Source organism: Chlorocebus sabaeus, chromosome 8 (assembly GCF_047675955.1).
Source record: "Chlorocebus sabaeus isolate Y175 chromosome 8, mChlSab1.0.hap1, whole genome shotgun sequence".
In the NCBI taxonomy this organism is placed as follows: domain Eukaryota; kingdom Metazoa; phylum Chordata; class Mammalia; order Primates; family Cercopithecidae; genus Chlorocebus; species Chlorocebus sabaeus.
The window spans coordinates 57,466,778-57,494,699 of NC_132911.1; the positions used below are offsets into that span (position 1 = coordinate 57,466,778).

General features: G+C 41.8%; 1 protein-coding gene across 1 annotated transcript; it reads right to left on the reverse strand.

The window, feature by feature from the left end:
- Positions 1-1,559: 1,559 nt before the first annotated feature.
- Positions 1,560-27,256, reverse strand: OPRK1 (opioid receptor kappa 1). The gene is made up of 4 exons (XM_008000627.3): positions 27,062-27,256; positions 26,391-26,687; positions 10,617-10,969; positions 1,560-5,659 (listed from the first exon to the last, which is right to left on the reverse strand). The coding sequence occupies exons 2-4, from the start codon at positions 26,645-26,647 to the stop codon at positions 5,127-5,129; spliced, it is 1,143 nt and encodes a 380-aa protein (XP_007998818.2). The 5' UTR covers positions 26,648-26,687; positions 27,062-27,256; the 3' UTR covers positions 1,560-5,126.
- Positions 27,257-27,922: the final 666 nt, after the last annotated feature.

Genomic DNA, 27,922 nt, shown 5'->3' on the forward strand with positions numbered 1-27,922 from the left:
CCCAAAGTGAAGCAGCACATTTAAATGCAGGGTGCTTTGTGCCCTTCCCCAGGCTAGCTTCTGAATAAATTCACCTTTTTTTTAATATCAGATCTCACTCTCCCTAACTGGACTCTGCATTCAGCAAGCAACTAACCTGCTTTTTGGTTACAATAGACCTTTTAGAATAGGTTATGTTGTACTAAAATTTGTGCTGCTGTTGCAATATATTGCAGTTACTTGCTTAATTGCTTGTCATTTGTAGACTGTAAGATCAAAAATGTGTTTGGCCACTTAAGACACTAATAAATCCACTAGTAAAGCACTAAGAAAAGGGGGGGGGGGGGTGTCTGTTTTGTTTACCACCACTGTATATTCAGAATCTAGCACAGTTCCTGACAAAAATACATGAATATACTGAATATTCTCTCAAACACAAGTTATTGAAAAAAAAGTAACTGTCCTGTTTGTTCATTTGTTTTATGTTGTCACTAGTTTTCACAAACATGGGGACCATCAGCATCAATGTGAGGAAGGTATAGTGCTCCCAATTAATCATAAAGAAGATATTATAAGGCCTAAAACTTGCTATATATTGAGTTTTCTCCCCAGATATATTAAATTTTTCTTTAGGAAATAAGTTTCTAATTATATTCCATATTCAGAATTTATATACCCAAATACCCAACAACCAGTGCAAAGAAAGGATACTAATTCAGATGAAAAACTGTTTGCTCTCTTATTTCCTTAGACCTTTTCTAACTTATTTGTATCCTTATTTCATTAAGCAACCAAAGATTCCACTAAAAATGGAAGTGGAGGCCCCTACCACACTTGCACTCCAATCCATTATGAAATTGACTTACCAATCAAAGATAAACAGGAATAAGAAATTTGCTTTGTTTTGAAAAGAGACTAGGACTTAGTAGTGTGTTCTTCCCAATTAGCAAGATGAGTCCCTTTTTACTTCCCAAGCCTAAGTTTTGCTTCTACTTCCACAAATCTTTCTTTTGTCGAAATACTGGGTTTTAAGTTGTTCTTTGTGTATAAAATACCATGTGGTTTAGAACACAGAAACAGATCATTCTTGGCAGGGATGTGGTTGTATTGTACTGGGAGCAGGGCAGGGGCTGCTTGTGCTTCTAGGTGGAGTTGCTATTTCGTTATGCTTTTGTTGATGGAACAGTTTGATTTTGAATTTTGCATGTTTCTGTAGTGAAAAAAGTGGATTTTCATTGTGAGGGCAGTAGGTCACATTGATCCTGGGGTCCTCGCAGCATTATTGTGAAAACAGGTGAATTATCCTAAGCAATTCACAGGTCTGGGAATTAAAGACCACAGTTTAGATCCCCACAACTCATAGGTCTGGAAACTAAAGATCACAGTTTGGATCCCCATATATTTTGTTTCTATCCACTAATTACCCACAACATTGTCATGGATGGAAAGTTAGAGTAACCCTTATAGTTTTGAGAAACACTTTCCATTGTTCTTGTTGAAGTGCAGCATCACTGAAGTAATTACAGAATAAATAATTTACCACAATAATTGACTGTCATGATTTTTAGCAGGTACAATTTTGATTTTATTGCAAGGCACACAATTGTATATACAATGCATAATTATCATCTTTTAAAGTACAAGATAAAATAATATACATTCTAGTAAAGAACATATGAGTCTACTCTTATCTCAGAGAAGAAAATTGCCTTAAGGAAGCTGGGTTATATCCTTTTTGGATGTGATTTTCAGATTTACACTGAATCATCCAAATAGCTCTTGGTTAGAAAATAAATCTCATTGACAGGACACACAACCTTTCACAGCTTTCTCTTTACAATGTTCCAATTTAAAGTCAGCTAATGTGCTCCCTGCATTTGCGTGAGTCATCTTATTTCGTCCCAGGACTAGATGAAACACCTATAAATTGTCTCACAATAGTTATACAGGTTTAAGAACTTTATTTCTCAGTAATATTTCACAGAATAGAACCATTTTCTTAAGATTTTATGTGACTCTTTATTGATTTTTTTTCTCCAAGCTATTTTCCCAAATGATGTATTATTTTTAGTATTAAGCCTGGAGTTTTGACTTAAACTCGAGGGATGCTCTTAGATTGGTAACTACTCTGAGACACGAAGAGTGTTTCCACTCTCCTCCCAGTTACAGTGGGGGGTTTCCTCCTCAGTGCTGCCCCTGCATGGCTGGTTCATTTCTCTGTGTCTTCTCTGACCCCTCGCTAGGACCTGTCTTCTAGATCTTCTTACCAGGGTGGAAAGATAGGGTTCATGCAGAGAATGGATCTGAAGGTTAAACACATGCAGTTCTGGTCTCAAAGAGACACAACAGACAGTGTCCTCCCTGTTGAGGTCAGAGAATAGGAACATCAAGAGATGAGAGATATCAGAGAGCCAGAGGGGTTTGAACAAATGCACTGCCTGGAACAATGAATAAATGGCAATGTGATCCCTGCTTCACATCAGGACATAGGACATAAAGAAAGTATGTACACGCTTTGACAAAGAAATACATTTGTGCAAGTGGTATTTTCCCTACCACGTTGTTTACTCTATTATTCCTTTAAAGCAGTACCCTAAAATGATATTCCCTTCTTCGCTCGTTTTTCAATGTTGGGAAGTCGGTATTAACAAGAATCAAGAAGCTTGGACACCCTTTGTGGACACACACAAGCTACTATTCTTTCCTTGGGTTGCAGACTTACATATGAGGAGATGCAGGAAAATCAGGCAAACCAATCATGGCAATTAATGCTGTGAGAGCATGTGAAGCGCTAACTTAAAAGAAACAGGCCAGGTGTGGCCACTCACACTTATAATCCCAGCACTTTGGGAGGCTGAGGCAGCTGAATATTCAGAGGTCAGGAGTTCGAGACCAGCCTGCACTATATGGTGAAACCCCGTCTCTACTAAAAGTACAAAAATTAGCCAGGTGTAGTGGTGCATGCCTGTAATCCCAGCTACTCAGGAGGCAGAGGCAGGAGAATCACTTGAACCCAGGAGGTAGAGGTTACAGTGAGCCAAGACCACACTACTGCACTCCAGCCTGGGCAACAGAGTAAGACTCTGTCTCTAAAACAAACAAACAAACAAACAAAACAAGAAGAAGACAGAAAAAATTAAAGGAAACACACTACTCTGATTTCATCTCACAATCCTATCTCTGTTATATTTTGCACTGGAAAGGAATCTGACGAGAAAGTCTTTTGGGTTTTCCTGTTCCATAAAGAAGTTTTTATATTTCCTGTTTCACCAGGGCTTGTTTCTGGAACTATCATCTATATAGATATCCTTCCTATACCATAGCCAAGATTTTTTACTATGGGATTAGTGGAAACCAGTATTTAAGCCATTCCTGTTTACATTCAGTTATAAAAATACAAGGGCAGCCAGGAATTTCAATAAAACAAGAAATACTCAAAAGAGCACTTCATTTTCATTAGGAGAAATCACTTTCATTCTGCCATATGTCATCTGCGTTCGGTGCCATGATAATCTGGAGTAGAGGCAAACATTGTCAGAGTAACATTCTGAAGCCATGTGTAAAACCTTCAATGCAAGGTTTTGTTTCCAAAACGTGAGAGTACATACACCACCAAGAAAGTGCATGGTGAACAGAACCTAACAGTTTTAATGATGTCTGTAGTTACATAGGGCTATATATTCATTTTTTCTATTAAATTCCAGAGGATGCTGCGCTAATACTATATAGGCTTGGAGATGAGTGTTATTTCTAAATTATCCCTTTTTTCTTCTCAAGCAAATTACAGAAAAAGCCATTACCTCTGAAATGGTAAGTTTCAGGGGGAAAAAGAGGGAATTTATATGTCATCTGGAAGTTTTAGCAAAATTACCCTAAATGTGCTGCTCCTGGCATTATCCTCAGCAGGTATGCCCTTCACAGAATGCCATGCAGGATGTGTCCTGGCACCAGGAGGGACATCATGTCCTCATTCAGCACACATTTAGGAACAATTCTACTTCCTGCTGAGAGCCACAGAATAGTACCTTGAGATCTACAGAAGCAAAACACCTTCCTCTCCGTGAATAGAGAGGATCTGCGAATCGCTATATATTCATAAAGAGATGTGGCAAATAAACTAGATCCTGCTAAGGCTACAACCTGGGAGCTAGCTGAAACCTTTGTGATTCATTAACACATGAGTTATGAGCACTGTTACAGGACTAAATGGTATTCAGGGAGTCTGAAAGAGATCATGCCATGACTAATTCCCAGCAAAATTTCTCAGCATCAACTTAGCAACTCAGGGGATATCACTAGTGTGCCCTCAGGAAATCGCCTGGCTGGGAGGCAAGTCTATTCCTTATTTGCACATGTACTATTATTTACAGAAGATACTATATATATTTTCAGTGATATTCACACTATTTTGTTTCTTGACAATGGGACATGCTTTATTATAAGACTGTCTACCTGAATAGCATGCTAAGAAAAAAAAAAAAAACTGTAGTTTTCGAGAAATTAAACCATGTTAAAAACAACCTTTTGAATGTTTAAATAATTTCATAAATAGCAAGATAATGTTCTGGTATAAGTGAACATCAGATTCCTCAGATGTGGGTCCAAGCCATACATAAGCTGGAATTCTCACCACACAGCCACATGAAATGCGTGTCCACATAGCATACAGTGGGCTGGGCACGAACCCTGGAAATAGTTCTCATTCCCTTGGAGGTCATTGCTGTCATTGTTAAACATCTGGACTGGATACCCACTGAGCTCTGAAAGCAATGTTTTTTCTTTTCCTTTTTTCTTAAACCGAGCTTTGAAACTACATTTCATAGGAAAGCCACAGCAGACGGGTGCTGAACCTTATCTAGGAAACCAGAAGGAAAAGATGGGTTCCCTCGTTCATCAGAGGAACTGAGGGTCTGCCTCACTTCTGTACCCTAGAGAAGAGGTGCATGTGTTGCATGGATCTTTCATCCTTGATGTTTCCACTGATCACGAACGTGGTCTGCATCTGATGACTTCAGACCATGAGATCTCTAAAAGTTTATTTAAAATTCTATCTTTTCATGTCAGACCGCAGTAGTGATCTGAGTTAAACCCAGATCATTGAACTCCTCTCTTCCTGAAGAACTGTACGAAGACATCTCCACGACTAGTCATACTGGTTTATTGATCCCATCGACGTCCCTCAGGTAAGCAGGATCCTGAACTGTATTTCGGACTCTGCTAGTGCTCTGCCGCTCCATCCTCATCTTCAGTGGAAAGCAGAAGTCCCGGAAACACCGCTTAAAGTTTTCATCAAGAAAGGCGTAGAGAATGGGATTCAGGCTACTGTTGGTATAGCCTAAGGCGATGCAGAAGTAATAGCTGGAGAGAGCAGCTGTGCTGTGGGAGGTGCTCCCCAGAGCCTCCACCAGGATGAATATGTGAATGGGGGTCCAGCAGACGATGAAGACCGCCACCACCACCAGGACCAATCTGGTGATCCTACGCAGGTTGCGATCTTTCTCTCGGGAGCCAGAAAGGAGCCGGACGCTCTTGAGACGCAGGATCATCAGGGTGTAGCAGACAATGATGATGAGGACAGGGATCACAAAAGCAAAGACGAAGACGCAGATCTTCATGAAGAGGTCCCACCAGGAGTAGTCATCATCTGGGAACTGCAAGGAACACTCGATGACATCCACGTCTGGAGGAGGGCAATAAAAACCACAACACAGAAACCTGTTATTGTTATTACCGTGGCTGCAAAGTGTTTTAAATGTGAATTTTAATACCTTTTATTGCAATGGTCCCATTATGGTAAGATGACATTACCTGAAGTAGATCACCAAATTACTAATGAATTCTGTATTTTATTAGCCATCTTAATCTTTGTGCATGGAACAATGATGACAGTCACTGTTTACTGGTAACATACACAATACTGTAGAATTAAGATTAGCTGACAATCTTGCTCATCTAGCTGCAGAAGTTGATTTGACATTGATGGCTTGCAGAAGAGGTAAAGAGTTGATGTATAGCATGAGTACTTATTTCTATTTCCATTCATTAATACTTCTACCAGACCTAAGGCTCTGGCAATAAAAAAGCTAATGTGTATTTGTAATAAATGACTAAATATTTCAAATCTAGCCACTGAATTTAACAAAAGCCAACTTGTTTGAAAAACATTAACTGGTTTACAGGAAATCATTATGTGGGTCAACAAAAATTGATATGAAATTTGTTTAAATATGACTCAGGTATTGTGATTTAATGGAACCAATGACACTCGTGATTAAGGGCATTACTGAAACACAAGTAAAACCCTTGGAGGAGGTGGGGGAGAATCATCATCATCATCAAGGGAATTCTGAGTACATCAGGCACATTTATTTTCATTTTTACCAACATTATTATGTAACTCAGATAAAACAAACATTTGTATGTGATTACTTAGAAAATTGCTTTATTTGCTCTGCTTCTCTTTGCTGGGTAGTATTCTCTTTGGAGTAGCCTTAATGTTAAGAAGACCAGGGACTCAGGATGGACACCTTCTAAACTATTTTAATGGGGGTCCATGGGCTCGCCGTTCCCCAAACACCAGCCAGCCCACATTTCCAACCCCTGCCCCGAGCAGTCAGCGAGCACAGAGAGAGCTCTCTTTGCCCTGGTCCTTCCTCACAGACAAGGTAGTCATGAGCAACACCGTGAGTATGATTACTATAATGAAAATATTTTCTTCTGACATTGGAAAAATCGTCTTCAAAAATTGCACATGAATATTTTTTAAATAGCAAAACAGCTTTATTAATGTTTTCTAAAACATTTTAATTCACTCTTAATAGACTGGGATAATAGAACATCCCATCTTACTAGAATTTTAATTACATATACTTTAAAATAAAAAGGATATAATCATTTTGGACAATTAATAAAGATAACTATCTTAGAGACCTTCATGTATCAATGAAACACCAGATCAAACCTTGGAGTAGTAAATGAACACTTCCAGAGAAATTTGTCGTTTTTGATTTTTTAAAAAGTCATTGTCCAAAGTAATAGTACTATGAAGACTATTAACTTTTGCTTTAGTGTTTATGGTAAATTATTTTAAAATCACTACTATTATCATTTATCATAGAATATAAGATACCCATTACACAACTGTTGATGAGTGACACATGAAAAAAAAATCTGAGTTCAATATAAATATTCTATTCTGGGTTTTTACTTGTTTGTTGAATCTGGTAGAAGAGTTTCCTTGGAAGTACGGACCATGGTTTGGTTTGTTTTCTTCTGCTTAGCTTTTGTTTTCAGCATTAGCTCTTTCTTGTGGCTGACCTCAGCTTATATGTCACTTCAGAGATGTTTAGATGGAGATCTGTCTCTTAAATGGTCCTCTCCCCGGTAACTTATACTTTGTCTACATGTTATACTCACCCAATTTCCTAGACAGAAGCTTGTCTGATCTGTAATTGTGTGTTATCTTCCTAAAGTTTTTCTCTCCATCTAGAACGTGAACTGCCTTGGTGGAGAAATCCAGCCTGCCTTAATCAATATTGAATCCCTGACACCTAGGGTAGTACTTGGAACATGTGGTGCATAAAGAGAATAAATTGTTAAATAAATGAACAAACAAATACATACCACATGAATAACAAACCCTCGAAAGTGTGTCCTAATTACAGTAGTTATTATGGAAAAGTCACTGGCTAAGCTAAGCTAAGCAGAAGCCACACAGGGCTGCTGTTTAATTTGGATAGACCTTTAACTCCGAGGCTCAGCTTCCTCCCAAACAAACTGTCTTGCATGTAGTGGGAGATGTTAAGTATTAGATGACTGGGTGAAATAATCAACAACGGCTACTTTACAAGACTTTGGGAAACAAACGTTCCATTACAGAGTTGGAAATATCCTCCAGAAATGTCAATGAAGCTGAATTTGTAGCATAAAGAGAGTGCTGACGCAACAAGAATTCCAGTGCACTTCACGTTATGCTAAGGGGATCAAGCCAGGTACAGAAAGACAAATATCACATGTCATCAAGCATCATATTTGGGAGGTTAAAAAAACACCCTGAACTTACAGAGATGGAGAATAGAACCTCTAGTGGTGACCACAGGTTGGGAAGAGTCGTGGGGAGGGGGATATACAGGGTTGGTTAATGCATACGAAATACACTTCGAAGAAAAAGGATCATGTTCGGTAGCACAAGAGGGTGACTACAGTTAACAATAATTTATTATATATTTCAAAATAACTAAAAGAGTGAAATTATAATGTTCCTAACGCAAACAAATGATAAATACTTGAGGTGATGAATATCCCAATTACCCTAATTTGATCATTACACATTGTTTGCTTGTATCAAAATAGTGCTGGTACCCACTAAATATGTACAACTATTATGAATCCATAAAAACTAAGCATTTTTTAAAAAAGAAATTCCTGTCCAAGCATGCCATTTTTATTAAATGTTCTGTTTCAGGAAGAAGGGGGCATTTTCAGGTTGAAGTATCCATACAACTGCCTCAGTTCAACAAGCAGACTTTCGTTTCCTTATGTATTAATATCAGAGGGCTGCGGCTTCTGATGGCTCCTGTTCCAGCATCTCATGCTTGTCATAATTATAGAGTTAGTTCTAATAGCTAAACTAAAGCTTTTCTTGTGGGTATTCATTTTGTTAAGAATATACTGTTTCTGCTTACAGCGATTATAATAAGTCCTAGCTACTATAATAAAAGTAAGAGCGGACTATAAATCCTCACTTAGTACACACACATATACTACAGTATGGAAAATATTAGAGTCAACATTTTACGTTCACAAAGTGAAAGCTTTGCCTCAAAAGAGTTTCTTGCACTTTATTTCTATTCACTGTAGGCACTGTAGGCATGAAGAAACAAAATCCTATGTGTGATTAATCATATTTTAAAATGCAGATACAATAAAGAAAGTTGGGCATTTCTTAAAATTTGCCTGGTAGTATAGCTTGACACCTGCTGTGGCTATGCTAGAAATTCATTTTGTAGTTTCAGAGGGAAAAGATCAGCTTCATTAAAAAACAATGAATACAGTCATTATACATTTGTCCAAACCCACAGGACGCATAACCTGGAGAGTGAGCCCTCCTGTAAACTCCAGGCTCTGGGTGAGAACGCGTCAGTGTGGGTTCAGCAGCTATAATAAATGTACCACTCTGTGGGGGAGGATGTGCCTGTGTGGGGTAAATGGAGGTAAATGGAAGCTCTCTATGCTTTCTGCTCAGTTTTGCTATGAACCTAAAACTGTCAACTGAAACCTAAATAAAGTCTAAACGCAAACAAACCATGTATCATGCAAGACAAGCTATGATTTTAGCGTCTTGCCCTTTCACTATGACCTGGAAAGTCCTCACTATATACACTCAGTTATCTGCTATCACAGGTATTATGAATCCCCTAATAAACTGGAGCATTTACATACCTGCTGGAGCATTAAACAGCATGAGTAAGGCCTAGAGTGACTACTCTGCTCGCCTCCCCATCATCAATTTCTATGAGCAACAAAGATGCTTTCCATACCTTTATATTTTGCTAGTAAAGCAAAACTCCTAGAACAGTACCTCTTACCTTGGTTGCAGGTCACAGTCACCTGGGGAGAGCTCAAAAATCTTGACACCCAAGCTATACCCCAGGTTAATTAAATCAGACCCTTCAGGGGTGAGATGCAGGCAGCAGTGTTTTCTAAAGTACCCAGGTGATTCCAATGTGCAGCCAAGAGTAAGAACTACTGCCCTAGAAATACAGGAAAAACATCAACGTGGGGGAGGGCACGGTGGCTCACGCCTGCAATCCCAGCACTTTGGGAGGCCGAGGCAGGCAGATCACAAGGTCAAGAGATTGAGACCATCCTGGCCAACACGGTGAAACCCTGTCTCTACTAAAAAAAAAAAAAATTGGCCGGGTATGGTGGCGTGTGCCTGTAGTCCCAGCTACTCGGGAGGCTGAGGCAGGAGAATTGGTTGAACTTGGGAGGCAGAGGTTGCAGTGAGCCAAGATCGCGTCACTGTACTCTATCTAGCCTGGTGACAGAGTGAGGCTCCGTCTCAAAAAATATATATATTGGCTGGTTTGCATGGGGTAAAACCTGATATGTCCAAAATCAAGTGGTTCTGCTCATCTGTAACTACCATCCATCTGCTAACTTGATTTTGAATGGCCTACAGTCAAAGCTGTTAGAAATAGTGATTTGGAGGTTATCCTTTAGGAATAAAAGAGGAAAGAACAAGCATATGTCGCCAATGATTTATATCCCTTGTTAAAGAGAAAAAAAAGGAGTGAGAAGGTACATCCTAGAATTGCCAGGTTGTACTTTAAAATTCCACATGCCTGTGGTTTCTTACCTCATCCTCACCCCTCCACTTTCTACTAGGCATTGCCAGAAGAGGAGACAGGTCAGGCATCTCTCTTCTGGCAATGTCATGATTGCATTCTGTGTTTAGAGGTGGAAAAAGACACAAAATTGTTCTATTTCTCATCTTCCATGGATTTAGGCACTACATTTCCATCGTCTTTTGGCATCGATTTCTACTAGATATATGGCCTACTCACTCTCAAATTAAAGGTCTCTATAATTTGAAGCTACATTTTTATGAATGGAATGAAAATGACTGCTCTTACCTTCCCTGACTTTGGTGCCTCCAAGGACTATTGCGGAGATGCCAACAGATGACGACAGCAGCCAGATGCAGATATTGATGATCTTTGCCTTCAAGGGCGTGCGGAAGTCCAAAGCCTTCACGGGGTGGCACACGGCAATGTAGCGGTCCACACTCATCATGGTCAAGGTGAAGATGCTGGTGAACATGTTGTAGTAATCAATGGAAATTACTATCTTGCACAGCACATCCCCAAAAGGCCAGGAATTCATCAAGTAGACCGTACTCTGGAAGGGCATGGTTGTAGTAACTAAAGCGTCTGCCAAAGCCAGGTTAAATATGTAAATGTTGGTTGCTGTCTTCATCTTTGTGTATCTAAAAGAAAAGAAACAATAGCATTTCCCTCCATTTTCAAGTCAAACCCATAAGGTGAATGTGTTTGTGATAGCCTTTGTATTACTGATTTTGCTTCTTCATTCAATTATTCTTACATTCATTGACGGTCTAACATGTGAAAGGACTGTTTTAGACATTGATAGGAAAAATGGACAAAGATCTCCGACTTTATTGTTTATTCTACTGCTTTAAAACATTTAAATAAAGAAGATACAGAAGATAGCAGAGATAGATGAATAGACATATAGATCTAGCATTGCATATAATACAGGTCTTTATTTTGTGGCTGACAATTCATCTTAATCCTGCCCAGAGTCGCTTGGCTTTGAGCATTTTTCAAACACTATATTCATTTTCTTTGACTTGTTTAAAACATATTTTTCCTCAGAGTTATTTTGAGAAATCAATCATTATAATTATGATGTCATTTGAAACTACAAAATGGTTTTCATTTTGATATATGTTCGGTTGCAATCACTGAAACACAATTAGGTTTGCTGATTTTTGTTCTCCAGTGCACCATTAATTTGTCATTTTAAATATGTTATGTAAATAAAGCGGGTTGAATCCTGCTCTTACACGTGTCATAGCACTAAGCATAGTATGGTACAGAAGGAGAGAAATAATTCTTTCTTTACTCCTTGAGATATTTTCTAAGCACATAATATGTCTCATCTTCCAATTGAGGGAAGAGTAATTTTCAAGGTAGGTGAGAAAGATTGCTTTTATGCCTGAGTTATTCTTTACATCATAACATGATGTTTAGGACAACTTCATTTTCAACTAAGACTGAATTCAGAGGGTTGTTTTGCTTAGAGAATGCTTCGTCAAATATCCATAGAGCATTAAATAAAAGTTCCAAACCATACCATCAGGTTTTCAAAAGTCAAGAGCTGAAATATGTTGGGAAAATCCAAATGTCGATTACTTTCTACAGCCTCAGATTTGAAGACCTTGTCACAATGCAAGTGTGCCCCATTTGATACATGAATTTCCACATGAGAAACAACTCTGAACATTTCATGATAGAACAGAACAGCCCTGGCTCCTCTTGGAGGCAGTGTGGTCTCATGTGAACTCAGACAGTCCTGAGTCTGAACTCAGAGAATGACTTATCTGCGTTTCAGTGCCTGCTAAATAAGAATCATAAAACCTAACTCACAGTACATAAGACAAGGGCAGTAGATGGCCTGACGCACAGAATCACACTCCAGCCTCAGTATCTGCTGCCTTTCCTCCCCACCTCCCATCTCTGCTCATTAGGAAGTGGCTGTGTTTGGGGCCAGCCGGGAAGGCATTGTGAAGACGGGTACTAGAGTTGGTATTTGTTGATTTCCAATTGGATGTTCTGTTTACTAAAGAGTGATTTAATCTGGAAAGCGAGGAGTTTATTTAAAAATGTGTTTTGCCTTTATACTTTCTATTCAGACATTATTAAGTGACCTATAAGTTTTAGAAAGTGACTAAACATGGATGGCCAAGGTCTCATAGCACAGGCTTTACAAAAACAGAGGTAGCCAAGCAAGGACCGTTACTGAGAAGGAGCCACATGTTTCTAACGAGAAAGACTGAAATGCTATCCATTCAGATATTTTCTTAAAAATATGGTTTTATGTTTGAAAAAAAAAATGCATCTTACAAACCTACCTTCTACTCTTTCAACTCCTCCCACCCCCAAACCCCCGATACTAGCAAGGATTCCAGCAGGAATCTGACTCCTGCTCTTGTATTTTGTGACCCTGATATTCCCCCTCTTTCTTTATGAAGTCAGAGTGGCATTCTTTATGCTATAAACTTAGGCAGACCTGGGTCCTCGTCCTTAATTTTCAAACTAACAAGTATACTTTAGAGGGTCCTTAACCGCCCTGAGCCTCAGTTTCCCCAATTGTAAAATGGAAACTATAATATTTATGTCACAGTGTTCCAGGGGTAATGAATGAATGCACCTGAACCAGACAGCATGTCTAATCTATGTCATCTTCCCCAACTCCCACCTCCCTCCTTACGTGGGTGGAAGCCACCAGTTACCACAGGAAGCAGAAAAGAATATAGTTTCTAGGTAACATCCATGGTCATATTTACCCAAGTCAGCTTAAATATAAAAGGTGAGAATAAAAATGAGCCCCAGGACTGGACACAAAGAACATGAATGGAATGATGCATAAATTACCATAAAATGTAATGTGCATCTTTAAGTAGTCACACAATGTAGAGTAATAGCTTGATTTTAGTTTTTCAAAATATTTATAGCCAATAGATGTATGAAACTGCGTAAGACTTGAACATGTAAAGAATTCAAACCCCATCTTCAGATCTCAGAGAGATGAGCATAGGCAGTAATCACACTGACCACGTTTCTGAAGTACCCGCGTCAGGCCCTCTGCCAGGCGTTCCCCAAGCTTTGTCTCATTTCGTCCTCACAGTCACTTCACGTGGTAGGTATTGGTATTCTATAGATGAAGTGACTAAGAATCACAGGATTTTCTTTAAAATTTTTCAAAGTGATATAACTATAAAAGGCACAGCAGAAATTTAAACCTAGGGGTTTGATCCCAATTCGTGTGTTCTTACATCTCCCCAGCACTTTGTAATTTGCAAAATCCAGTATTTTGACTTCCACGTGTCTTGCTTGATTCTCAAAACTACTGCCCTTCTAGTTTCCCTGAGAGACTTATGTGTTTTCCCTCATATAGCTGAAGAAAGTCAGGCTCAGGTAAGTTAAGTGATTTGTTTGGTGTCAGCAGAGGCAGGACCTCAGTGGGAGGATCTGCAAGGGATGGCAAGGCAGGGCCCCTCTTCCAGGTTTCTGGAAGACACACGCTTATAAACCTATAACACTAGAAGGGGAGAACTCATAGAGTATAATTAAAAGTAATGAATAAACTATGACTTCAATGAATATTTATAGATAGTCTTCTGTGTACTACACTGGACTACTCTGTGAATGTGAATATAAAGCAAGGCTGTGACGCTCAGAGGCAGTCTGGTTGAGCCCGGGTATTGTTTGTATCTAACCGCAACAGAATTAGCCAGTCTTTTCATTCATTGTATGTCCACCACTGAAAAAACAAGCAAGCTTTCTCATTACGCTATGATATGAAATTATTTTCCATTTCACCCACACTGCTTTACAAAAATTCACAAGCATTTCAAGCAAAATGGCACCATCTGGGTGGGAAGTTCTGGCTTGTGTGGAGGAGCTGGAAGTGGGGTGGCAGCTCATGGCTGCACTTTTGGGCATACACACCGCAGAAGCATATGGTATGAAAAGAGCAAAGTCCGTGGGCTGTCCTCGCTAAACTGACAACATAACAGACCTGAAAACAACAGTACAGTGCATGGAATGGGACGTGAGGGGCAGGCCGGGAAAGAGGGCTTACCTAGGGAACTTGAGTTGTGAGCACGGGGAAGGCTATGGTGGCCAGGCAACAGGGCGGAGGGTGTTCCAGAGACTTAGAAATGCTCCCCAATGACACCTTAACTCAAGACCATCCTAGTGTACTTCTCTTTACAGAGAAATGAGGGGTGGCTTCAAAATTGGCAGCCACTGGTGCTTGTGTGATGGTGAGGGGAACAAAGTTATCTGCTGAGATGTCAGGAACCAATGTCACCAGGCAGGGTTTCTGGGAAGACGTGACACTCACCACGCTAGAAAGGTGGCACTTGAGAAGGCAGAGCTGACCCTGCAACACGGCACCCTCAGGACTTTCTGTCCTTTCCATGCACGGCTGTACTCAGACAATATGCAGGAGGTAGAAGAGGTAATTATTGGATTATTAGCATGCTTTGCTGTTGAGGTGCATTGCCTAGGTTTGTCTTCTGTTTTTTAAATTTCAGTGATGCTTCTTTAATCAGGAACTCCTTTTTACCTTCATGACAATAGTATAATATGCCTTTAATCTTGACGACTGATTACCATATACCTTTCAAACCAACACACTTTCAGTTGCACTGATTTCAGTTATTCTGGGTCTTCCCTTGCACTTGTCCCCCATGGTAACGCATGCACTCTCTCTTCCCTCTCCAGTTATGTGCATGGCTCCTCCCCTGTTTTTACCCTTTCATTTCTTTTAACATGTTTCTAAATCCCTACCCCATAAGTAGCAATATACTAGACTTCGAGGACGACTGAAAAACTCAGTATATAGACCCTGGCTCTGAGGATCTTTTAAACTGAGACCAGATTCTAATGTGAACTATAGGAATACATGGAAGCGAAAGATTGCTGTGTAGTGAGGAAATCAGGACACATTTTGAAGAGAAAACTTAGCAGGATCTTGAGCTTTGAAAAAGATTTGGACAGAGAGAGAAGTTTTCTGGCTAGTGTCTCATTCAGAGTCAATGAGGAAATGGATTTCCTGGTTCAGGGATCCTGCTGAGGAGTCACAGGTGGCTGCCTGGGATGGAACAGTAGTGTCAGGCCACAGAGGGCCCTGAAAACCAGAAGGAAAAAAATCACTTTAACATTTATTGATGACATTATGTGACAGACACTGTTTGGGGAATTTCATATTGTCTGATGAAGTTGTCATAATGATTAAATGAGACATGCATAAAATTACTTAGCACCAGACTGGTACTTGATAATTGCTTAGTGAACGCCAGCCTTCATTGTCACATGACTGCTCCTGCTATTGTTACTGTTATTATTCATTACCTACCACAGCCCTAATATGCCATATCACAACCCCGTAAGATACCACTGCCCCCACTTTCTTCTGAAGAAAAAAAGATTGAGAAAACATCTTAAAAATACTCTCTGTTTTTCAGTTCTTGGAATCTATATGTAATAAGTAAAGGAACTCAGGCTTGTCTTATTCCAAGTTTCTTTAAAAATCAGGTATTTTATCAGAGAAATAAATACTGCCACTTCCTGCAGTTCAAGATTAAAAAGCATTCTGATGAGGATGGTCACGTATGCATCATGAGGGTAGAAAACATTTAGCATGAGAAACAGGGCAAGGCCCAGGCAGAAATACTGTAATAATACATTAAGTACTACTCCTCAATGGACAAAACAATGTCATGTACATTCTGGAATTTTTCCATAGGCCCATTTTTGGGGGTGGGGAAACTGAGTTAAAAGGGAGTAGTTGACTTGCTTGAAACCACAAACTAGTGAGAGTGGGAATTCAAACTTCAGCTCCAGTATAGTAAAAAAGAAACAGGAAACAAAACGAAACAAAAGCCCTGGTGATTTTCTAAATAGATTCCTTTAATACAGCAAAAACCTAAAGGTCCATAGAATGCACCTGAACAAATGCTGTTTGGTGAAAACACAAATGTGATCAAATGCCACTGACCCACAGGAAGCTGGGAGCTCTCTTACAACACTAGAGTTGCCCTTGGAATCCAAAGATGCCCAGGACACCAAACTCATTGGGAGGAAAGCTCTGCAGCAGCAGGGAAAATGCAGTCCTTTTTCACAAATGATGGAAGATGAGCATGATGAGAGATGAGTTTGGGAGCTCTTTTCTCTGTATGGCCAACGAGCATTTTCCTGGGCATGTCTTCCAGATGCATGACATTCTAGATTTTATGTGCAAAATGATCAGAAACAGTGGGGGAAACGGAGAGTACTGGTCAAAGGATACAAAGCTTCAGTATAAGATGAAAAAATTCAGGGGATCCAATGTACAACAGGGACTAGCATCAACAATACTGTATTGCTTATCTTGAAATTTGCTGACTGAGTAGATCTTAAGTGTACTCACCCCCCCCAACACACACCATACACACACAAAATGGTAACTGTGTGTGGTAATGGCTGTGTAATCTGTGGTAATCACAAATTAATGTGTATCAAATTACCATGTTGTACATGTTTAATATATGTAATTTTTATTTGTCAGTTATGCCTCACCAAATCTTGGGGGGGGAAATAATGAACCCTGATGTAAAGTATGGCCTCTGGGTGATGATGTGTAAATGCAGGCTCATCGGTCCCACAAATGCCCCACTCTGGGGGAATGTGAGAATGGAGACTGTGCATGTGTGGGGGCATGGGGTATATGGGAACTGTAACTTCCCTTCCATTTTTCTGTGAAGCTAAAACCGCTTTTTTGAAAGTCTGTTTAAAAAATAAAAATAAAATGAAGATTGATGACCGTGCTGATGTCACTTCTCAGTGGAACTTACTTAAAAACATAGATTGTTTCATTAAAATTTTCAGTTAGTTTCCGTTCACCTCAATGAAATTAACTTCTATACGCTCTTCTGGGTTATTTACTATTGAAATTGTAGGGTTTTTTTTTTCTAAAGGGGCAGTAGTTTATTAATTTTAGAAAAGAAAGGAGGGAGGCAGAGGCAGGAGGATGGTTTGATCGCTCCACTGCACCCAGCCTGGGCGACAAAGAGACAGATTCTATGTTTGTTTGTCTGCTTAAAAAGAAAGGTAAAAGAAAAGAAAAGAAAAGGAAAGGAAAAGAGAAAAAAAGCAAAAAGAGAAAGCAAGGAAAATGGAAAGGAAAGATAAGGAAATTAAATTCACTGCTTCTCAAAGGATCTGACTTTGATATCCCTCAGTCTGTAGTATTCTGAAGGAGTCATGCTCACATAGGAGCCAGGCCCTTGCAGCTCTCCAGAATCACTCTCCTGCATGCAAAGTGCAAAGCCATCAAGAGAACAGCAGGCAGCCACGTGCGATCAGGATCCGGATGCACAGCCCTGTGCAGGGGCAGGCTGTCCATGCAGAGTGGCAGCAAGCAAGGAAGGAAGGGTAACTGGAAGCGATGATTCCACGGGAACAGGCAGTGCCCCCGGGAACTGCTAAGCTCCTCCTCTCAGTTATCCCGGCTGGGGAATCATGCGCCTCTGGACCCCCAGAAGGAATGTTCTAGTGCATTCAGGGGTACATGCAGGGTGAGCACTTCTCACGCCCAACAGCACCTGTAAGAAAATGGCACCTCGCTAATAACTGGCGTGCACTTTCCTAGGGCACAACTACCTGGATGCCTAGCAGTATATGGATACTTAAAGTTAATTTTCCTATTTTTATACAGAAACCTGACCTAAGTCAGAGCAAGCCACAGAGTGTGGGCACATGGAGAGGGGGATGATGGCCCTCCTGTGCTGCCCTCTTCCCATGAAGCCAGTCCTCCACTGGACAGGAAGCAACCCAGTCAGGCAGAGGGCGCTGAGAAGATTCAGGGCTAAGCAAATTGGGCTGTGATACTGGATTGATCATTTAACAATTGCCTGCCCTTGGGCAGTTCATTAAACCTCTGTAGTTGATTTCCTCAACTGTAAACGAGTTCTAACAATCTTCATTTCATAGGTGTGTTGTGAATTTGTGTGAGCTCAACAGGAGCTCTGAAAATCAGTCCTGTCATAGCTGATCTCTGACTGCATGTAACTCCAGCCATTCTTAATCCAAGGCTTCCCTGCCCACTTCAAACCAGTTCCTTTGGGATCTCTGAATTCATCACATGGTTTTGTTGTCCTCCATTGAAATTCCAACCTGCTTGGCCAATGGAGAAGGCAAGTGTTAAACAAGCCATTTACAGTATTATCCCCCTCCTAAAATCTATTCTTCATATATAAGCCTTCCTTACCAAATACATAAACCTGCATCCCCTCCAAAGAAAGGGAAAAAAAGGGACGAGTGCTGATCTTTCTGTTGAGGAATAAATAAATGTTATTCTGAAACCATCTCTTGTTAATATGATTCTAAGCATGTATTACTTGCACCACTGAAACCACATAAGCTAAACCTTCAAAAGGCAACTGTTCTGCAGCCATACAATTTGAGGTTTTTAGCTGAACACAGAGACTCCTGGGGCCACGACAATTAAGTGCATCCAAGTTAATCGGGAATGAAGGGAGGTGCCAACTGCACAGCCACATGAAAATATTGCTGCTGATGAGATGCAGCTGAATGAGTCATGGAGAGGAGCTATTCTGTACCAGTGAGAAGCAAATTCCTTCTGAAACTAACTCTGAGACAGGCATCAGAAAACACGTAAAGTCAACAAATCAAGAAATGATTTTGAAGGCTACAGTTTTGCCTGGAGTCTATTAAAGTTTAGGAGCTCTATACCTGATCACCCAACTGGTTTCTTGAATTCTTGCGCTCACTCTCTCTCTCTCTCTCTCTCTCTCTCTCTCTGCAGTTGTATAGTCTCTGATCCCTGAAAACAGTGCCACAAGGCTTTGGCCTCCATCTGCGATCACACATGCCACAGGGGAGAAAATAATTTGGTTAATCCATGTAAGCAGTTGTAATTCTCTCTTTCAAAAGATTGTCAAATGTATACAAATTACTTTGAGAAATGAAAGATAGTCTCTTGAAAATAATTTCTGAAGTTATTTTTGCTACATTTGTATTAAAGAAACTGTTTAAAGACAGGATCAAGAAATTAAAGACAGTTTCAAGAAAAATTAGAACATACTATATTAACCAAAGCCTAAAATAAGACTGGTGTCCTGTAGGGAACAGCCATTGGTGAATTATACAGGTACGATATTGTACCTCTGCTTTTTTTGAATGCCTCTGTACATGTGATTTGGTGATATTATCTAAGGTAGGCTATGTTGACACTTGTGAGAATGTGGAACATGTATGTACACACAACTACAGTTGTGTTTACAACAGGTAATTTAACAGTGATTACAACAATTTATCAGTAATTCAACAGTGATTACAACAGGTACTTCAAGGAGGAAGAAGAAGAAACTTGGGAGAGAAGAGGCAGGCATTGTGCCAGACACTCTGTCACCCCATTCCGTCCCACACTTCTCTAGTTCCAAGACAGCCACATAGTTTTGGTGAGACTGAGAAAAGAACAACCATGAGGCCCAGACTGGCTCAGGGGTGACTTGAATGAGTCAGTAAATGGCACATAGCCTAGGATGATCCCAGCAGAGGAAGCCTGGAACTTCTGTTCAGTGGATTGGGGAAGAAACACTGTATCCCACTATTTATAAGCAAGAAGATGAGTATTTTTATAAGGACCAAGCTCTATGCCTAGCAAGTTTGGGTGAGTTGGCTCCCTTTGGTGCAGAAATTTGAGGTCAGGAAATGTAACCATTTCCATAGTACCTTTGCAGTTTTGTTTTCTTCTAGGCCCCTTACAAAGTTCTCCCTTTGGGGAGGTTTCAATACTGCTGAGGCTGAACTGTAGGGAAGCAAAGGTCTCCCAGAGGATGGTTCACGAGAAATGGAACCCTATAGGTCTGTATTCTGACAGCAACAAATTAATTACAACTAATGAGAAAAGGAAGAGGCTAAACTTAAGACCAAGGATCAAAGAATTGTCTGATTCCTCCTATTTTTCTTAACAAATTTTTCTTGTTTATGCTTACATTTAATTTACAAAAATAAACAAAACGAGAACATATACATAATTGTTGTGAAAACTGAAGCTTGACAGAGTGCCCTCTTAAGGAGAACAGAAAGAGGATGGGCAGTGTTCTGAGCTGAACCATGCCCTCCCAAAATTCCTATGTTGAAGTCCTAAGCCCCAGTACTTCAGAATGTGACTGTACAGTCCTGCCTCGGTATCCTTGGGGGATTGGTTCCAGGACTCCCCGTCGGATCCAAAATCCATGGATGCTCCCGTCCCTGACATAAAATGAGGTGGTGTTTGCATGTAACTTATGCAGATCCTCAAGATTACTTATAATACCTACTACAATGCAAAGGTTATGTAAATAGTTGTTATACTCTACTGTTTATGGAATAATGACAAGAAAGAAAGTCTGTACATCTTCAGTACAGGTGCAATTTAAAAAAAAAAACATTTTTCAGCCATGATTGGTTGAATCCATGAATGCAGAATTCACAGATATAGAATGAGGGCTGACTGCATTTGGAGACAGGAGCTTTAAAGAGATAATTAAGGTAAATGAGACCATATGGGTGGGTCCCAGTCTGATATGACTGGTGTCCTCATAAGAAGAGATTAGGACACAGATGTGTAGGGCAAAGGCTATGTGAAGTTACAGGGAGAAGGCAGCATCTATAGGCCGAGGAGAGAGGCCTTGGGCCTCAGGGAAAGCCCTGCAGACACCTTGATCTCAGGCTTCTGGCCTCCAGAACTGTGAGACAGTCAACAACAGGGGTTGCTTAACCCACCCAGTCTGTGGTGCTTTGTTATGGCAGCCTCAGCAAACTAATGGAGGCTCTAGAAACCTGAAGTGCCAGGGAGATCATCACAATGAGCCATTTAGAAGGAAGGAGGCCAGCTGAGTCTGCAGAAAGGAATGGATAACTGGGAGAGAGACAGAGAATTAGATTTAGGATTTGTCAGAATGTACCTGACAGTTATGGCCACAAGAATGGATGAAACCATTGAAAGGGAGTGTGATTGTCAGTTTGATGAGTCACTTTGGCCGGGCTATAGTCCCCAGGTTTTCAAATACTCATCTCAGTGCTGCTGCAAAGGTGTTTTGTAGGTGTGATTAGAGTCCATAATCATTGACTTTAAGCAAGGGAGATCATCCTAGGTAATCTGAAAATGCGGCCTGATCCAATCAGTGAAAACCTTAAAAGCGGAGCCGAAGCTCCCTGAGGAAGGAGAAATCCTGCCTGGAGAGCAGCAGCTTGTCTCTCCTGACTTCCTATCTTAGCCAGTCCCACAGTCAGCTATGCCACTTTTTTGTGAGAAATTTCTTAACATGGACATCCCCTACTGGTCCTGCTTCTTCGGCTGATCCATGACTAATACAGAGAATGTGCAAAGTGAGGACAGAAGAGGGCTGAGAAGGCTCTGAAGAACATGAGCATTTAGGAAACATCAGAGGAAGGGCAATCTGTGCAGGGGGGCAAGGAGAATGCCAGAGGATGCGGGGGAAGCCAAGAAGAGGGTGCTATTCGAGAAAGTGAGGCCCTAAGGTCACCCAAGCATGCCAGACCCTCCACACAAACCAAGTGAAAGTGACCTAAAACAAGCATCTGAAACACACACCAGGGCTTTGGTGAAGGAGCATGGGGGGAGCTCAAATGCTCAGGGCAGAGGACCGGGTGGAAGAAAAGGAAACAAAGAGGAGGGATTATTCCTCCAAGAAGCTTGCCTACCCATGACAGGCAGAAGGATGAAAGGACATTAGCTAAGGAAATGAGGAAAATGGAGGGTTGGTGGACAGTGGGTTGTTGATTATTTGTAAGATGACAGACGCTTGGGTATGTTCATGTGCTGAAGAGCAGGTGAAGAGGGAGAGATTGCAGACACAGTAGAAAGGAGATAGCTTATATGGTAAAGACCCCAGAAGGCAACGAGCTTCAAAACCCAGGAGCAGGAATTAGCCTTGGATAGAAGGAAGGAGAAAATTCCTGTGAGACAAAACAGATGCAGGGAGGGTGGCTGCCAGTGTGCGTATGTAGAGAAGCAGTGTTCCTGAGGGCTGCACTCCAGTGTCTTGGTGAACTACTGGGTAAGACCACTCATGAAGGGAATATGATAAAGAGAGTAAAGAATATGACCATGAAGAGAATATGATCAGGTGGAGGGTTTGGAATAAGTGTAGATTTGAATTCATTTTTTAAAATGGGAAATGAAAGAAGGAATTGGCTCTTTCTGGAAAATAGAAGAGGGGCACAGAAAAATGTCTAGGGAGAATTAGGGTCAGATATACTTGAAGGTGGTGACTTTGTCTTGACAAAGATAAAATTGATTTTATCCAACAGCATCCAACTAGCTGGGTATAGGAATAAGGAAGGTAGGTTACTGGCTTGATCAAGGGTTAAGGCTTTAGTGGAAGACACTGGCAGAAGTACAAGAAGGCAGGACACTTGAGTGTGTTGTCAAGACAGAGCTTTAAGTGATAGCTCATGGAGTCTAGGATGGGGAAGAGAAAAAGAGATAGTCTGGGAGAAAATGTAGAACCTCCTGGAAAGAAAGAATCCAAACATTTGCAGGAGTGGTATGGTGGGAAATGAGAAGCAGAATGGGTAAGAGCGCAGGATCTATGGTCAGGCCGCTGGGATCATTCTGGCCCCGTGAGTTACCCAGGTGTGACCTTAGTTTATTTCAATCTTTTGTGCTTTAGTTTCCTCATCTATTAAGTGGGTATGGTAATGATATACCTATAGTTGCGAAGATTAAATAATTCATGTGAAGAAGGTAGCTTTACCTGCTTGACACATATTAAGTGTTCATTAAGTGTCAGTCACCTTCTTTAAGGGAGGGGAGAGTCGAACATGTATGCAGTTGTGGTAAGAGTGGGAGAATGGATGTTTACAATGTCAGAGGTAGGGCTGCCTCTGGCAGGGCAGAGGGTTGTGGGTGTCATGGTGTTCATTAATTAATAAAAAATGAAGACTGCACGGGGGAATCCTGCACAGGAGGAAGTCATGAGACCACAGGATTAGAATCCTGATGGTCAGCTGAGTGTAGTGGCTCACACCTGTAATCCCAGCACTTTGGGAGGCCAAGGCCGGCAGATCACTTGAGGTCAGGAGTTTGAGACCAGCCTGCACAACATGGTGAAACCCCATCTCTACCAAAAGTTAGCTGGGCATGGTGGTGCATGCTTGTAATCCTTGCTACTCAGGAGGCTGAGGTGAGAGAATCGCTTGAGCCTTGGGGGCAGAGGTTGCAGTGAGCTGAGATCATGCCACTGCACTCCAGCCTGGGCAACAGAGCCAGACTGTGTCTCAAAAAAAAAAAAAAAAAGAATCCTGAGGGTCACACCCCTATTCACACCCAACAACCACAAACTCCAAAGCCTGGTGAGTGAGGAGGCTGGAGCATTTACATTTTAAGGTCTCCACAGTGAAAGTTAATGTGCCCTAATTATCAAGGGATTATGTCCGTTGGTACACACTAAATGATGAGAACTCTTGAAACTTTAAATCAGAAGATATGAGGCAGCACTCCAGGGACCTGAGGTGGGAAAAACTATTTGTAAGGCAGGCCTAAAAGTAGCCAAATCTTTTTCCACAGGTCTGCCTCCCCAGGTCTGAGCTGAACAGTCTAGATTGCGCCTGCCCACACTCTGACCATCTAAGTTCCATTTCTACAATTATTTTCTATGAGATTGAACTATGCTAGGAGCCCTTCCCATGTAAAATATTTTAAAATAGTATCCTCTATCTTTCAAGCACAGCTACTCAGTCTCTTCAGTTACAAGGGCTGCGGGGCCTCCACACCCTGGTTTGCACTCAAGCCTGATGATCACAACGCAAGCCATTTTATGCCACCCTCTCTCCAACTTCAGTCTCTTCATTTCCTAAGATAAATAAACCCAAGTACATCAATTCTTCTTCAAAGGTTTTATTTTTCAATCCTTGAACCATCTATCATTATGAAATAATGCTAAATACTCCTTTTCCCTCTTAGCTATAGACTTAAGTGAACTAGGTTCACTAGACATTAACCTTTTACTTGTGAAGAACTTGAGATGTATGTGCCCTAGCCATAAGTGAACTAGCTAGATTTCAGTAGGTTGGCACTCCAGGATGGCAGTAGAACTCTTCGCTTTTCGTTTATCATCAAATGTAACCTTTAAGTATTGAGAATGCAGTGGAAGAATGGAGAACAATGTATGTGAACTATCCAACTCCTTTTATAATTTTAGCTGAACTTATCCCCTTATAACACACTTTAGTGTTGGATATCTTTGGGAAATCTATCCATTAAAAGTCCTAGCTAATCCACAGGATTTTTTTTCCTTCTTCCATGTCAAATGTTCCCCACGGAGTTATATTTGCACATAACATCTAAATGTTATTTTAGGATTCTTCATTCTTTTTAATCCTAGTCTGTAAAAGGTTGTAGAGCAACTACAAAGCTCTTTTCAAACTGGAGACTTCAGGGGCTCATTCAAATAACAATAATATGTATCTGTTTTACTTGAGCACCCAAATATGATATGGGTAGAAACAGAGCTAATTTTTTTTTTCTTAGAGCTTTCTTTTGTGTAACAATGTTTCTATTACCCCACCACCAAAAAAAATGGCTTCTGTACCAAAGATGTCCTAAAAATTTTAATTAAATTAAAATACAGTTGTCTTTTCTTTTGTCTAATTGTCTCTTTAGTGGAGGCCAGCCCTGAGATTACTAATGACTTGGACAAACAATTTACTTTTAAAATATTACCTTCTTCTATAACCTTTACTCATCATGGATAGAATTCCTGCGAAATGCAAAAGGCAATTATGAAAAACAAGGGCACCAAGCTATAAACACTAGTTGTTGGTATAATGAGCTTTATAATAAGTGTTTGGAGACTTAAATGATGGTTTTTAATGTCAGAGCATACATAGGAATAAAAGACCTGACATTCTCAAGCAAACAAAACAAAATAAAAAACAAAAGATAAAGCAGTATTTTTATTATGATAATATTCCAAGGGAAAGATTTATGCTATCATTCATGATATGGTTGCTAAAGTTCATAATAAACAAAAGGCTTGTTTCAAAACTAAAATCAAGCTTTAAAAAAAATCAGTTATTCATCCTTTCAGAGTCCCTAGCCAGGGTGACTTGCACCCCACCCTTATTTCACAGAGACTCCTCAAAGGAACACAAGTGTCCTACTCCCTCTCACAGGTGTGTTGACAAAACTCTAGTGCTTCCAGAAAAGGAAACACATCTATCTTAAGAAGAGTGCAGAACAAAGTTAGGTTTTTCTTTTCTCGTTTTTCTTTCTTAAAGTCAGAATCACTTTGCTTACCAGAAAATTAGCATATACGTGGACATTGGGATATTTATTATTGGAAGTTGACCTAAAGAAATTTCCACACACAAAAAAATAATAATAAAATAAAACCTTCAATTTCTCATGGTGGAAAAAAAAAAAAAAACAGCAAAGCAGTTTTTGAAAAGCTCCACAGGCCATGCTTTAGAAGATAAATATTATTTACTGATATTCCTAACAAATGGGATGACATTTGGTACTAAAAAGGCTCCTATATGCATATCAACAATGCTAGATCATATATCAGCTTTTGTTTCATAAGCCAAAACACCAGACTGAGGAGTCACAGGAAATTCGGAATTATCTTCAGTGCATTGGGTGGGCTTGAAATTTTTCTTAAGAAATATTTGCAAAGGGCAAAACAAAGTGCTACGAACTGGCGCAGGCAACCAGGTAAATGGATTAACCCCTTCACCAGGAGACCCTGACCCTGTTGTCAGCACTCTGGCACCTTGCCCTGCTCATAGAGTTTTCAGCAGAAACGCTGGGCCCTAGGGTGGAGTCGGGGGGGTCACTCTGAAATCTTCCAGATGCCCCTGGCCGCTCGGATTCGCCTGTGTGAACCTCTCAGCACTCCACCAGAAACTCCCAGAAAATCCTTCACCTCTTCTAGGAGGCCGCCCTGTAGCACTTCCAGCATCCTTCACAGAACAGAGTTCCCATCGCCTGGCTAGCTGCCCCCACCGCCGCTACAGTGGCGGGGCCCGACCCTCACTCCCTGCCCTGCCCAGCCCCCCGCGCCGCGCCGACCCCGCGCTCACCGGATGATCACGAACATCACCAGCGAGTTGCCCACCAAACCCACAACGAACACCACGGAGTAGACCGCCGTGATGATGACTGGGATGGCCGGGGAGATGTGCGCGGGCTCCAGCTGCGCGTCCTCCGAGCCGGCGCTGCGGTTGCTGTCGAGCTCGGCCCAGCCGGGAAACCAGGCGCTGCTGTTGGGGGGCAGGCAGGCGCTCGGGGCGCAGGTAGGGCCCGGCTCCCCGCGGAAGATCTGGACCGGGGAGTCCATGGTGGGGCGGCTGCAGCGGGAAGACCAGCACAGGCGGCACCTGCGGGGTTGCGGAAGCGAGAGAACCGGCTGGACGCGGAGAGGCAAACTTTGCCCCCGCCCTGGCTGGCGCCGCTGGGGACCCGGAGCCTGCGGACCCCCACCCTGGCCGCAAGTCGCCGGGAACAGGACAGGGAGGACAGACTTCTCGCTTCTTTCTCGGCCAGCAGGCGCGCCGCTGGGTGCCAGAGAGGGGAGAAGAGCGCTCACTCCTTCTCTCTCAGCTCCTGGGGTGCCTCCCTCACCATTTCTAGGCACCAGCCCCTGGTGGAACTGTCCCCAGACTGCCTATCTGAGCCCCCAGGGTCAAGCCCCTTTCCCACCTCCCAGAACGGAGGTCTAGCTAGAACTGCGCCTCGAAAGCCCAAAGCTTACCTCTGGTTCCCAGAGACAGGCGAAGGCGAGGTAATTTAGGGGACGCCCTGGTAGGTGCTGAACCGCGCGCTCAAGAGTCCCACTCAGCTCTTGGCGTCACCTGATCTCGGACCCCGGCCCCACTCTCGGTCCCAGGGCTGCTGTTCCGCTGAGCGCAGTCCCCGCCTCTCAGTGCGCGGCTCCCACTACTGGTGGCGGCTCCGCGGGGCGGGGCGGGGCGGGACGCCGCCGGGACACGGCTGGGCGCTGGGGACCCGCGGGCAGAGAGCTCGGCTGGTGCGCCCGCCCCAGGCCGGCCGGTCCTTGCCCCGCCCCGCCCGCCCGGAGTCAGCCCCCAACTCCCCAGCCTCTCAGCCCCGAGTCCCCTCCAGCCCCGCAGGCTCGCCCGGCCCACTAACTGCCCGAGCGGCACACAAGCTAGCCCCCGGCCATGCGGCCTTCCCGGAGACCTGAGACTGAGCCATTTAGATTTAGTAAAAAGGAGGGGCGTGCCTATTTTGTGCAAGTATGCACCTGGATTTTCATACTGTGTCTAGAACTTGTTATCTGCATAGTTCGCAGTCAGGAACTACTCTTATTAGAATGACCCATACAAAGAAAGTAGCAAAATGATCCAGTTAGAATAAGACCAGTTCATAAAATAATGACTTAAAAGACACATAAATAGAATATTTCCTTGTATTCTCTTCCATTCCGTCTGCTGTAACTGGGATGACAGGCTGCAGACAAACTGCACCTTACGGGTATTACCTGAATTGCTGATAGTATCTGAGAAGGGCAAAACACTCTCCTTACCCGGGCCTCGGTGGTGCTCTAAGGAGGTGACAATGCCTCTGTTTTACATTTATCCCTGCAGCCATC

Excerpts from the sequence above, each read along its gene's own strand:
- OPRK1 (XM_008000627.3), bottom strand. The coding sequence starts at position 26,647 with ATGGACTCCCCGGTCCAGATCTTCCGCGGGGAGCCGGGCCCTACCTGC. Across the intron at positions 10,970-26,390 it reads GTGATGTTCGTGATCATCCG|ATACACAAAGATGAAGACAG; the intron begins GTGAGCGCGGGG and ends CTTTTCTTTTAG. Across the intron at positions 5,660-10,616 it reads AGGCACCAAAGTCAGGGAAG|ACGTGGATGTCATCGAGTGT; the intron begins GTAAGAGCAGTC and ends GCCCTCCTCCAG.